General features: G+C 75.0%; 1 protein-coding gene across 10 annotated transcripts in view; it reads left to right on the forward strand.

Annotated features, from left to right (window-relative positions):
• Positions 1 to 12,060, forward strand: part of PLEC (plectin) — a 56,974-nt gene that overhangs the window by 1,469 nt on the left and 43,445 nt on the right. For 5 of the 10 annotated variants that reach the window (XM_066990905.1, XM_066990907.1, XM_066990906.1 and 2 more), the window contains exon 4: positions 3,677 to 3,872. In XM_066990905.1, the coding sequence (XP_066847006.1) occupies positions 3,677 to 3,872 (196 nt within the window). Of the gene's footprint in view, positions 1 to 1,818; positions 1,954 to 3,676; positions 3,873 to 9,090; positions 9,238 to 11,551; positions 11,613 to 12,060 lie in introns of those variants that run through there. The other 5 variants (XM_066990921.1, XM_066990924.1, XM_066990926.1 and 2 more) reach the window with 3 other exon arrangements.

Consider the following 12,060-nt stretch of genomic DNA (forward strand, 5'->3'; position numbering starts at 1 on the left):
GCGCCATGGGGCTGGGCGGGGGCTGGAATGCGCTGTGCCACCACTGGGCAGGCACGTGGGGCTGGGGGGTACTACTGGGGGCACTGGGAAGGGCTGGGAGGGGCAGGGAATGTGCCTGGGGGCTGGGGAGAGGGCGTCTGCCGGGGGGGGGGGGGGGGGGGGGGGGGGCTGCGCGTGCACAAGCACATGGGTGTGCCTTGTACACCTGGTGGGTGCATGCGTGTGTGTGTGCACACCTGCATCTGTGTGTGCCTGCGTGCTGCAACCAGCGAGGCTCAGTGTGTGCGTTTGTGCGTGTGTGTGCGTGTGTGTGTACGTGTGTGTATGTCTGTGCACATGTGTTTGCATACGTGTGTGCATGCGTGTACATGTGTCGGTGCACATGCATGTACATGTGTTTTTGCATGCATGTGCGCATGTGCATGAGTGTGCATGCATGTGTGGGTGTGCATGTGTGGGTGTGCACGCGTGTACACAGTCACTGCATGCACGTGGGTGTGCCTGGTGCAGACGGACGTGCCGGCAGTGTCCGTGTGGACGCTCGCTGCCTGCGTGCTGCTGGTGCCCATGGAGCTCGGGTGCGCTGCGGACGCCTGGGCCCCGCGGCCCCGCTCTGCGTGCCTGCAGCGTCGCCCTCGCCCGGCGCCACCCCGGTCCCGGCACAGTGCCAGCTCCAGGGCCTCGCCGGCTGCCAGCGCCTCGCCCCTGCCCGCTGCCTCCTGTGGCGGCGCCGAGCTCCATCCCGGCCGCGGGGCCACGGGCGGAGCGGAGGCAGCGGAGCAGAGGCCGGGCTCCTCTCCCTCTGCAGCACGCCGGGGCCTGTGCCGGGGCTCCTGGTGTTGCCCCTGTGCCGCCAGCCCGGCTCACGCGGTGCCAGGACGCGGCGGCACCGCCTGCCCGTGCTCCCACCGGCCCGGCCTCCTGCAAGGCCGCGCAGCCGTGGCACCTCGCCGTGCTCTGTGGCCGTGGCTGGGCACGGAGCCCGGGGCTGCTGTGGGGACAGGGCCCACACCCCCGCCGCGCTGCGCCACCGCCGCCTGCGGTCACCCCAGCAGTGCCCCGGTGCCACTGGGGCCTTCCTGCGGAGGACGGGTGTGCCGGGGCGCTCAGCTCCGGTGCCACCGCGGCGTAAACAGGCCCGGAGCCAACAGAGGCTGCGCCAGGCGGGAGAGGAACTGGGTCATGTGAAGGCTGATGCCGCCCGCGCGGGGATGGTGGCACCGGTGGCACGGGTGGCAGGGCGCGCTGCTCGGCCCGGCCGCGGCGGCACCCGGTAACGGGGCGCGGGAGGCAGCGGGGCGCGGGACGGCGGGTGCAGGGCTGGTGCCCGGGGCTGCCGCGGGTGGTGCGGCCCCGGCCCTGCGGCTCCAGCTCTTGGGTACCCCGGTACCCGGTGTCCGTGTCCCCGGCACCCGGTGCCCCCGTCCCCGGTGCCCCCGTGCCCTGCCCCGCGGTGCCCGGTGCCGCCGGTGCGGTGCCCCCGTCCCGGCCGTGCCGCAGCTCGGTGCGGGTCGGGGCCGCGGGCTGGGGCCGGGACGAGCCCCGGGAGCCCCCAAGGCCGCGCTGCGGGGCGGCACGGAAGGGGTTAAAGGGGACGGGGCCCTTCGGGGGGGGGGGGGGGGGTCGCGGTTAACCCCTGCCGTGCCGGGCGCGCCGCGGGCGGGGGTCGCGGTTACCCCTCACCGCCCCGCACCCCCCGGTCCCCGCTCGCCGCCCGCCGTGCGCGGCCCCGCGGGTGCGGGTGCGGGTGCGAGATAGGGGCGGCCCCGCCCGCCCCCCCCGGCCCCGCCCGCCGCCCGCCCCCGGAGCCGGGCCCCGCCGGAGCGCAGCGCAGCGCTGCCGGTGCCGGTGCCGGTGCCGGTGCCCGAGCCCCGCCGGGCCGCAGCCGCCGCCCCCCCCCCGCCCCGAGATGCCCCCGCGGCGGGCGCGCACCGGGGGTCCCCGCGGCGCTCGGTGAGTGCGGCCGGGCCGGGCCCACGCGCGGTGCCGCCGGCGGGGCCGGGAGCAGCGGGGCCACGGGCGCTCCTCCCCGCGTGGGTCCCGCGTGGGTGCGGGCGGCCCCCGGCCTGGGGGGGCGGCGGGGCTGCGGGGGGGCGGCGGGGGCTGCGGTAAAAAGGGGGGGGGCGGCGGGGGTGCAGCGAGCGCGGGGCTGCTGCAGGGGCCGGGCGTGGGGAAGGAGCCGCGGGGAGCGGGGGTGCGGGGCGGGGGGGGCTGTGCCGCAGGGGCTGCGGGGGGCTGGGCTGCGGGAGGTGCACGGGGGTGCGGGGTGGGGGGCTGGGGGTGGATGGGGGGCAGGGGCTGTGCTGCGGGGGTGTCCCGTGCTGCCCCCCCGTGCCGAGTCCCTGGCGGTGCCGGGGGGGGGCTGCAGCCCCCGCGGGGCTGGGGGTGCGCTGCCGGGCGCAGGAGGGGCCGTGGGCTGCGGCGGAGGCGCAGGGTATGGAGGCTGTGAATCAGCCGTGCCGGGGGTCCCGGGGGGGCCCTTCCGCAGCGTGTGGGCAGCGGCCGGCGGGGGAGAGGCCCCCGAGGGCCCTGTTGCAGGGGGCAGGAGCAGGGGGTTCCCGTGGGGCCGGTGGCGGCGGCGCTGCCGCGCTGTGCATGCGGCCCCTGCTCGGGCGCTGCGGGCACGGGCGTCCCTCCGGGCCTGGGAGCCGCGGGGCTGGGGCTGGGCTCTGCGCTCGCAGGGAGCAGCTTCGCCCGCCGCAGCCCCGAGGGTTCCAAGGCCCGAGGGTGCTCCCAGTGCCTGCTGCCAGCTGCTGTGCTCCGGATCCGGCCCTGAGCCGGCCGCAGCCGCTGGGAACGGTGCGGCAGCAGCGCGGCACTGCCTGGTGCGGCGGGGAGGGCAGGGGGTCCCCATCCCCACACGGCCGGGTGCGGAGGACGGTGCTGCCGTCCCCGTGGTGCTGGTGGTGCCGGGCACCGTACGGGCAGCAGGGCCGCTCCTCCTGGCCTGCTGGTGCAGCCCGGCCCCGGCACGGGGCGATGCGGGCTCCGGTGGAAAAACATTGCCCGAGATCACGTAACCGGTGCTGGCTTCTCGCGGCGCTGCGTGAGGGGGTGGAACTGCAGAGGCGTCCCCGCTGCCGGCAGCCCTGACGTGCGGCCTCGCCTGGCAACCTGCGCCGCGCTCCCCAGGTGCCACGAGGCTGCAGCGGGCCCCGGCAGCAGCTCCTGGTGGCCCCAGGTGCTCCCCGTGGTAGGCCCGGTGCAGCCTCCGCCCTGGTGGCATCCCCGGTCCCCTCCCGGCCTTGGGGTCTTGGGGTGCATCATGCGTGGGGCTGCGTTTGCTGGGGTGAGGCTGTGGCCGCATCCTGCTCGTGCCTTTCACCAACAGCTCGGTGCTTCGCCCGCAGCGCTCCCTGTGCCCCCAGGTCCCCCATTCCCAGCCCCCTGCCCCATGTGGCAACCCCAGGGGGCTGGCTGCGGTTCCTGGTGGGGGAACCCGAAGCAGCTGCTCCCCGTGCCCCCACCTGGGGGCTGCTCCCTCCTGGCCGCGCCTCCCTCCCGTTTGGCACGGGGCCGGCTGTGGGTTTTGCGGGCGCTGCCGGTGGCAGGTGCGAGCCGGGGCAGTTGGGGCGTGCCCAGAAGCCATGCCGAGGCCTCGGAGCTGGGAGCGGCGGTGCCAGGGGCTGGTGGCGCTCGGAGGTCCCCCTGCCCTGACCCCGTCCCTCTGCCGCAGGAGCTGAGGCCGGCGGGGTGCCGGCAGCCGGCGGAGATGGCGGAGGAGAGCTCGAGCGGCAGCAGCAGCTCCCCGAGCCCCGGGGACACCCTGCCCTGGAACCTGGCCAAGCACCAGCGCACCAAACGCACCAAGGCGACTGCGGGCAACGGGACGGTGCTGGACCCTGCCGAGCGGGCGGTGATCAGGATCGCAGGTAGGGCCGGCGGCACGGGCGGCACCGTCTCGGGGCAGTGCCCGTGGGGGTCCGGGGAGGGCTCGGCCCCATCGGGGACCCGGTATTGTCGTGGCGGGGTCTGGTCGCGCTGTCTGATGCACCCAGCTGCTCGCAGGGACCGCTGGCGACTGTGGCCGTGCCAGGCTGCGCCGTTGCACACGCGCGTGGTGGTTGTGCCCAGCATGGGGCAAGCCCCTGTGGTCGGTGCCAGGAGGCCTGGCTGTGCCGCAGCATGCGGCGGTGCCACGGGGCGATGCCGCGGGGTGTCTGGGGGCGATGCCGCGGGAGGTTCCGGCAGAGCCCCGAGGATGGTTAGGGGAGCGGGGCATCTCCCTTAGAGGGGAGGCTGAGGGAGCTGGGGCTCTGTAGGGTGGGGAAGAGGAGTCCGAGGGGTGACCTCGTTAACGTTTATAAATACGTAAAGGGTGAGCGTCAGGAGGACGGAGCCAGGCTCTTCTCGGTGACACCCGATGACAGGACAAGGGGCAGTGGGTGCAAGCTGGAACACAGGAGGTGCAGCTTAAATATGAGATGAAACTTTTTTACGGTGAGGGTGACAGAACATGGAACAGGCTGCCCAGGGGGTTGTGGGGTCTGCTCCTCTTCGCCTGGACGCGATCCTGTGTGACCTGACCCAGGTGTTCCTGCTCCGGCAGGGGGATGGGACCGGCTGATCTTCCAGGGTCCCTTCCAGTCCCTGACGTTCAGTGACTCTCTGTGGTACCGCTGACACCGGCAGCACCGGGCTGGGGAGCAGGGGGACGATGCCGTGGCTCAGAGCTGCGCCGTGCCGTACCGCAGGCACTGCGGCCCCTGCGCCCTGTCGGGGTGGCCGAGCTGTGCCACGTCCCCTGTGCCACGACAGCGTGTCGCGGTGGCCGTCCCATGCTGTTGCTGTGGCCATGTCGTGTCACGGTGACCGTGCTGTGCCCCCTGTGCCGTGCTGTCACGGTGGCCGTGCTGCGTTGTGCTGGTTTTGCCATGCCCCACTTGCTGTGTCACAGTGACCGTGCCGTGCCCCCTGTGCCATGCTGTTGTTGTGACCGTGCGGTGCCCCCCGTGCCGTGCTGTCACGGTGGCCGTGCTGTGCCCCATGTGCCGTGCTGTCACAGTGACTGTGCCGTGCCCACCGTGCTGTGTCAGTGAGCACACCGTGCCCCCCGCGTCGTGCTGTTGGTGTGGCCATGCCATGCCACCCGTGCTGTGCTGTCACGGTGGCCGTGCCGTGCCCCGTGTGCCATGTCACAGTGTCGCCGTGGCTGTGCCATGCCCCCTGTGCCCTGCTGTTGGTGTGGCCGTGTCGTGTTGCAGGGGTTGTGCCGTGCCCCCCGTGGTGTGTCACAGTGAGCACACCGTGCCCCCTGTGCCGTGCTGTTGGTGTGGCCGTGCTGTGCCTCCTGTGCCGTGCTGTCACGGTGGTTGTGCCGTGTTGTGGTGGTTGTGCCATGCCCCCTGTGCTGTGTCACGGTGGCCATGCCATGCCCCCCATGCCGTGCTGTTGTGGCCATGCCATGCACCCTGTGCCACGTTGCAGTGTCGTGGTGGCTGTGCCGTGCCCCCCGTGCTGTGTCACGGTGACTGCGCTGTGCCCGCCGTGCCGTGCTGTCACTGTGGCCGTGCTGTGCCCCCTGTGCCATGTCAGTGTCGAGGTGGCTGTGCCGTGCCCCCATGCCGTGCTGTTGCTGTGGCCGTGCTGTGTTGCAGTGGTTGTTCCGTGCCCCCAGTGCTGTGTCATGGTGACCGTGCTGTGCCCCCCGTGCCCTGCTGTTGTTGTGACCGTGCCGTGCCCCCTGTGCCGTGCTGTCACGGTGGCTGTGCCGTGCCCCGTGTGCCATGTCACAGTGTCGCCGCGGCTGTGCTGTGCCCCCTGTGCCGTGCTGTTGTTGTGGCCATGTTGTGTTGCAGGGGTTGTGCCGTGCCCCCCGTGGTGTGTCAGTGAGCACACCGTGCCCCCCGTGCCGTGCTGCTGTTGTGGCCGTGCCGTGTGGCGGTGGTCATGCCGTGCCCCCCGTGCTGTGCTGTCACAGTGACTGTGCCGTGCCCGCCGTGCTGTGTCAGTGAGCACACCGTGCCCCCCGTGCCGTGCTGTCGGTGTGGCCGTGCCGTGCCCCCCACGTTGCGGTGGCCGTGTTGCCTGCCCCCCGCACACCGTGTCCGTGATGTCCCCGTGCAGGGGCTGCTGCCGGGGCAGGAGGTGGCTGCCGCTGCTCCGGGGCTGCGTGCGCCGGCCGGGAGCCCTCCGCTGCCCCGCTGCTGGGCGCCTGGGGACAGCGCTGGGGACACCCGGGCGGGGCGCGTGTGGCCGGGCCCGGCTGTCCCCGTCCCCGTCCCTCGGGGACACCGAGGCCCCTCTGGCGGCCGCGTCCCGGTCCCCGGGCCCTGCAGTGTCCCCGGCCGCCGTCAGAGGGCCCCCGGGGCCGGGCTGCGGGGGGGGCCGGGGGGGGGAGCCCGGCACCGAGACCCTCGGCGGGGGGGCGCGGGCCCAGGCGGCGCCTCCGTGTCCCGGCCCCGCGGCTGCTGGGGACACCCCGGGGACACCCCGGGGACCTCGCTCCGTGGTGCCCCCCCCGGGGGGGGCCGTCCCCGTGCCCTCGCTGCTGGCACCGCAGCCCCGTGCCCCCACGGCCGTGGCGAAGCGGGCCCCGTGCCCCCCCCCTTGTGCCGGGGGGGCCGCTCCTGGTGGGCGCCGTGTCCCTGCCGGGGGCCCCGTCCCTGTGGCTGGGGGGGCGCACACACACCCGGGGGGGCTCGTGCCCCCCCGCACCCCCCGCCGGGGGCCCCGCGCCCTGCCAGCTATGGGCCCGCATTGTTTCCGCCGCCCGTCCTCCTCCCCGATTTAGCAGCCGCCCCCCCGCTGCCCCCCCCCGGCCTCGGCCCCACGGCCTCGGGGCTGAGCCCAGCACCGCCGCCGCGCTGGGGTCCCCGCTGCTGACGGGGTCCCGGGGGGGCAATCCTCGGGGGGGGTCCCGGGGTCCTGGCCCCCCCAGGACCCCCCATTTGGGGGCTGCGGGGCTCTGCCAGGGCTCCGCGTTGGGGGTCCGAGGGTCCTGCTGGGGGGGGCAGAGCCAGACCCCAGGGGCTGGGTGCGGGGGGGCCGTGGGGTGCTGTGGGGTGCTGTGGGGTGCTGTGGGGTGCCGGGGACGCGGCGGCGGCGGCGGTGACGCTGCGGTGCTGAGTCACGGGGTGGGGCGGCGGCGGGGGGGCCGGGCTGGGCCATCCGGCACCGGGCGTGCATGGGGCTGGTGGGGGCCGGGGGGGGCGTGGGCACGCGTGGGGCAGGCGTGCACGTGCAGCGCCCGGGGCAGGGCCATGCGCACACCGTGAGAGAGCAGCCGTGCCCCCCCCAAGCCCTGCTCCCCCCCCCCCCCCCCAGGGAGGCACCCCTACGTGCTCTGTGGGGCCCCGTTAGTGCCCAGGGCCCCCCCCAGTGCCCAGTGCCCCCTATTAGTTCCCATTGCCCCCCATCAGCCCCCATCAGTGCCCAGTGCCCCCCATCAGCCCTGCCCAGTGCCCCCCATTAGTTCCCAGTGCTCCCCAGTGGTGTCCAGTGCCCCCCATCAGCCCCCCCAACCAGTGCCCAGTGCCCCCCACCGGTGCCCAGTTCCCCCCAGCAGCACCAAGCCCCCCCAGCTCTCAGTGCCCCCATTGTCCCCCATTGCTGCCCCCCCCCCCCTTTTTCCTGGCCCTATCCGTCCCCCCCTTGGCCTCCTCTGCCTTTAGGGCCGGTGCCACTCGTGGGGGTGTCCCTGTGCCGGCCAGGGCCCGATCCTGCACCCGCCGGTGGCTCCGTGCTCCCCGCGGGTGTCTGGTGGTGCTGGGCACCCCTTGGGCCCCTGTCACCCCCTGTCACCGGCATCCCCAGCCCCATCCTGCCCCTTGTCACCTGTCCCCATGTCCTGCCCCTTGTCACCTGTGTTCTGTGTCCCGTCCCTTGTCACCTACATCCCTGTCCCATCCCTTGTCGCCTGTGACCCCTGTCTGGTGCTGTCCCTTGTCCCCTGTCCCCCTGGCCCCCTTCTGTCCCCATGTCCTGTCCCTTGTCACCTACACCCCCAGACCCACACCACTCCTTGTCACCTGTGCCCACCCTGTCCCTTCCCACCCGTGTCCTCTGTCCCATCCTTTGTCACCTGCACCCCGGCTCCTGTGCATCCTTCGTCACCTCCGCCCCCAGCCCCATCCTGTCCCTTGTCACCCCCCAGCCCCATCCTGTCCCTTGTCACCCCCCAGCCCCATCCTGTCCCTCCTCACCGTGTCCCAGCCTTGGTCACCTGCGGCCCCGTCCCGTCCTTTGTCACCTGCGGCCCCGTCCCCCGTCCTTTGTCACCTGTGGCCCCGTCCCCTGCTGTCCTTTGTCACCTGCACCCCCTGCCCCACACCATCCCCTGTCACCCGTGCTCTGTGTCCTGTCCCTTGTCCCCCCGTCCTGTCCCTTGCCACCTGTGTTGTCCCCCCAGCCCCATCCTGTCCCCAGGTCCTGTCCCTTGTCACCTCCACCCTCAGCCCCACACCATCCCTTGTCCCCCCATCCTGTTCCGTGTCCCCCTGTCCTGTCCCCCCATCCTGTCCCTCTCACCTGTGTCCTGTCCCCGGTCCCCCCAGCCCCATTCTGTCCCTGTGTCCTGTCCGTCGTCACCTGCACCCCCAGCCCCCCACCATCCCTTGTCCATTGTCCCCCCGTCCTGTCCCTTGTCCCCCTGTCCCTCCCTTGCCCCCCGTCCTGTCCCTCACCCCCCATCCTGTCCCTCCCTTGTCCCCCCATCCTAACCCCCCGTCCCGTCCCTCATCCCCCCGTCCTGTCCTGTCCCCCCGTCCCTCCCGTGTCCCCCGTCCCGTCCCTCTCACCTGTCCCCTGTCCCCTGTCCCCCCAGCCCCATCCTGTCCCCGTGTCCTGTCCCTTGTCACCCGCACCCCCAGCCCCGCACCATCCCTCGTCCCTTGCCCCCCCGTCCCGTCCCTCTCACCGGCCCCGTCCCCCGTCCCCCGTCCCCTGTCCCCCAGCCCCACCCTGTCCCGGTCCCGTCCCCTGTCGCCCCCCCCCGCCCCCCCTCGCCCCCCGCCCCTCCCGCCCCCTGCCCCCGCCCCGCGCCCCGCCCCCCGCCGCCGCTCCGCCGCCCCCCGCCCCCCCCGTGTCCGCTTCCCTTAAGGCCGGGCCGGGCCGGGCCGGGCCGCGCGGGGCTCCCGCGGCTCCCACGGCTCCCACGCGGCGCGGCCACGCGGCTGCGCCCCCCCCCCGCCGCCCCCGGCCCGGCCATGGCCACGTACGAGCTGGGCAGCCTGCCCCCCAACCCCGAGGAGCAGGACTTCATCCAGGCCTACGAGGACGTGCGGGAGCGCTACAAAGGTAGCGCCGGGCCCCACGGGTGTTCCGCGTGGGGGGCCGGGGCGCGCCGAGCAGGGGCCGCCGTGGGGCTGAGCGCCGGGGCAGAGCTGCGGGACGGGGGGGGGAGGGGAGGGGGGGCTGTGCCCCCACGCGGAGCCCCGCTCGGTGGGCACGGTGCGGCGTCCCGCGGCCCCGTGGCAGGGGTGGGCACGCGTGGGGGGTGCGTGGGGGGGTGCGTGGGGCACGTGGGGGGTGCGTGGGGGGTCAGTGTCGGCACCCCAGGGGCACCCAGACCCCCCCTGCCCACCCCGGGTGTGGGGTGCATGGGGTCAGGGGGTGGCCGTGGGGTGGGGACGGGGGCGCAGGGTCCGGGGCGGGGGCTTGGGGCCGCCGCGGGCCCCCCGGGCCCCCCAGCGCGGTGGCGGTGCCGCGGCCGCCGGCTCGGAGCAGCCATGCCCTTACAAGGGGCGCGAGCGCGGCCGGCGCTGCCTGACCCCGGCACGTCACCGCGGCTGCGGGGGCCGGGGATCCCCGCGGGGGGCCGGGGGGGGCCACGCACGGCCGAGCCCCAGCTGCGCTGCCGCCCTCGCCGGGGGCTGTCCCCGTGCCGTCTGTCTGTCCCCGCGCCCCAGGGGCTTTTTATCCTTGTGCGTGCGGCACCACCGGGGTGGGATCCTGGCCAACATCCTGGCGGCCGCAGCGGGTGTCCTTTCGGGGGGGGCACGGAGGGGCCCCTGCCTGTGTGTGGCTGTGTGCTTGGGGCCAGCGGCTCAGGGCCCGTCCCAGCCTTGGGGTCCCCCCGACACTGCACAGCTCGGGGACCCCGGGGTGCCCCGGGTCCCGCTGTCGGCGCCGGTGGGGGGGTCTGGGTGCCGACCCCTGCCCCGGCGCTGGGACGGGTCACTTCCCCGCAGCCAGCGGGGTCACTGCACGCGCCGCTGTCCCAGAGCTGCTGGCAAAGCCGGGAAGCGTCAGCCGAGCCTCGGGGCTCTGCAAAAAGTGTTGACACCACGAGCGAGCAGCAGACGGCTTGGCCCGGAGCCCGCCGGCGCCGCCTGTACCTGTCAGCTCCGCCTGGGCTGGCGACACTGGCGCGCGCCGGCCCCGGGTCCCAGCCAGAGGCAGCGCCGGCTGCATCCCCGCGGGCACCGCAGCGAGCGGCCGCGGGCACGGCCCCGCGCCAGCCCCAGCCCCAGCCCAGCCCTGTGGCCGGGGGGCTCGGTGTCCCCGTGCTCGGTGTCCATGCGTGGGCACCGCGGCCACCGGCGGGGGGCTGGGGGCAGCTCCCCGTGTCCCGCGCTCGTGGGGCCGCGTCTGGGCTCGTGCCCCCCCCGGCGAAGCGCAGCAGACGGGCGCAGGCGGCCGTGTAAGGATAAAAGCTGGAGCACGCCGGCAGCAGGACGGAGCTGCCGTTGGCCGGGCGCCGCGCTCGCTGCTGCGCAGGGGCGGCCGCGCTGCCTGGGGAGGCCTGGCCCCGGTGCCTGTGCCGCGGGGGGGGCGTGCAGCGCGTTCCTCCCGCCGCCGGCACCCCACGTCCTGAGCCGCCCTCGCGCGGCACAAAGAGCCCCAGGGCAGCAGGGCTGGCAGCGGCAGCCCCGCCGCGGGTCGCAGGGTGCCCGTGAGCGAGCCCTCAGGACGGGGCGGCGGCGGTGCCGCGGGCGTCGATGCCGCGGGTGCCGCATGGCGCCGTCCCTGCCCCGCGGACACGTGCCCGGGTGCCGGCGGCTGCTGGCTGCTGCCGTTATCGCCGCCCAGCCGGGAGCACGGGGGGGGCACCGCGTGGGCACCCCATGGCCCCCGGCCCCCCCGGGCACGGGCAGCACCGGCCGCAGCGCGGTGGGGCTGGCGGCGGCTCCTTGGGGCTGCGGCTCGGCTCTGCCCGCGGCAGGGGCTGCGTAGGTGCCCCCCTCCCCTTCTCCCCCCCAGCCGTGCCGGTGGTCCTGGCAGCGGGGGGGGGACGGGACTGCGGCCTCCGTGCTGCTGCCCAGGCCCGGTGCCGGGGGGTGGCCCCGCGGGGAGGGGGCTGTGCGGGGGGGGCTGCGCCGTGATGGGGGGGGGCGAGGCGTTACTGGGTCGGGGGGGGGGGGCTGCGCTGGTGGGGGCTGCGCTGCAGTGCGTGGGGATGGGGGGGCTGTGGCGCAGCAGGTGCGGATGGCGGCGCCGTGCCGTGCCGATCCGAGCCGTGCCGTGCCGAGCCGTGCCGATCCGAGCCGTGCCGGGGGCGGGGCTGCCGCAGGAGCTGCCCGTTCCCGGCGCACCGGACGGGGCGGACCGGCCCTGATTGGCTGCGGCCGCCCCATAAGTGCGGGGGGGGCGCGGGGCGCAGCGCCGGGCCGAGCCGAGCCGGGCCATGGACACGTCCCGCTCCATCCACCACGAGATCATCTCGCTCAAAGGTACCGGCCGGGGTCACCTTGCCGGGCGTGCGGGGGGCTCGGCACCCGTCCTGGATGCTCCGCAGTGGGGCCGGGGGTGTGTGGGGGGCTCAGCGCCAACCCTGGATGCTCTGCAGTGGGGCTGGGGGTGTGTGTGGGGGCTCGGCACTGACCCTGGATGCTCCGCAGTGGGGCTGGGGGTGTGTGGGGGGCTCAGCGCCAACCCTGGATGCTCTGCAGTGGGGCTGGGGGTGTGTGTGGGGGCTCAGCACCCTCCCTGGACGTTCTGCAGTGGGGCTAGGGTGTATGGGGAGCTTGTCACGCGGTGGGGCTGGGGGCAGGCAAAGTGCTCAGTGCCCACCCTGGGTGCTCCACGGTGGGGCTGGGGGCAATTGGGGTGCTGGGCACCCGCTCTGAGTGCTCTGCGGTAGGGCTGGGGGCGTGCGTGGGGCTCGGTACCCACTGTGGG

The sequence above is a fragment of the Anser cygnoides genome, chromosome 2 (genome assembly GCF_040182565.1).
Source record: "Anser cygnoides isolate HZ-2024a breed goose chromosome 2, Taihu_goose_T2T_genome, whole genome shotgun sequence".
Taxonomy (NCBI): Eukaryota; Metazoa; Chordata; class Aves; order Anseriformes; family Anatidae; genus Anser; species Anser cygnoides.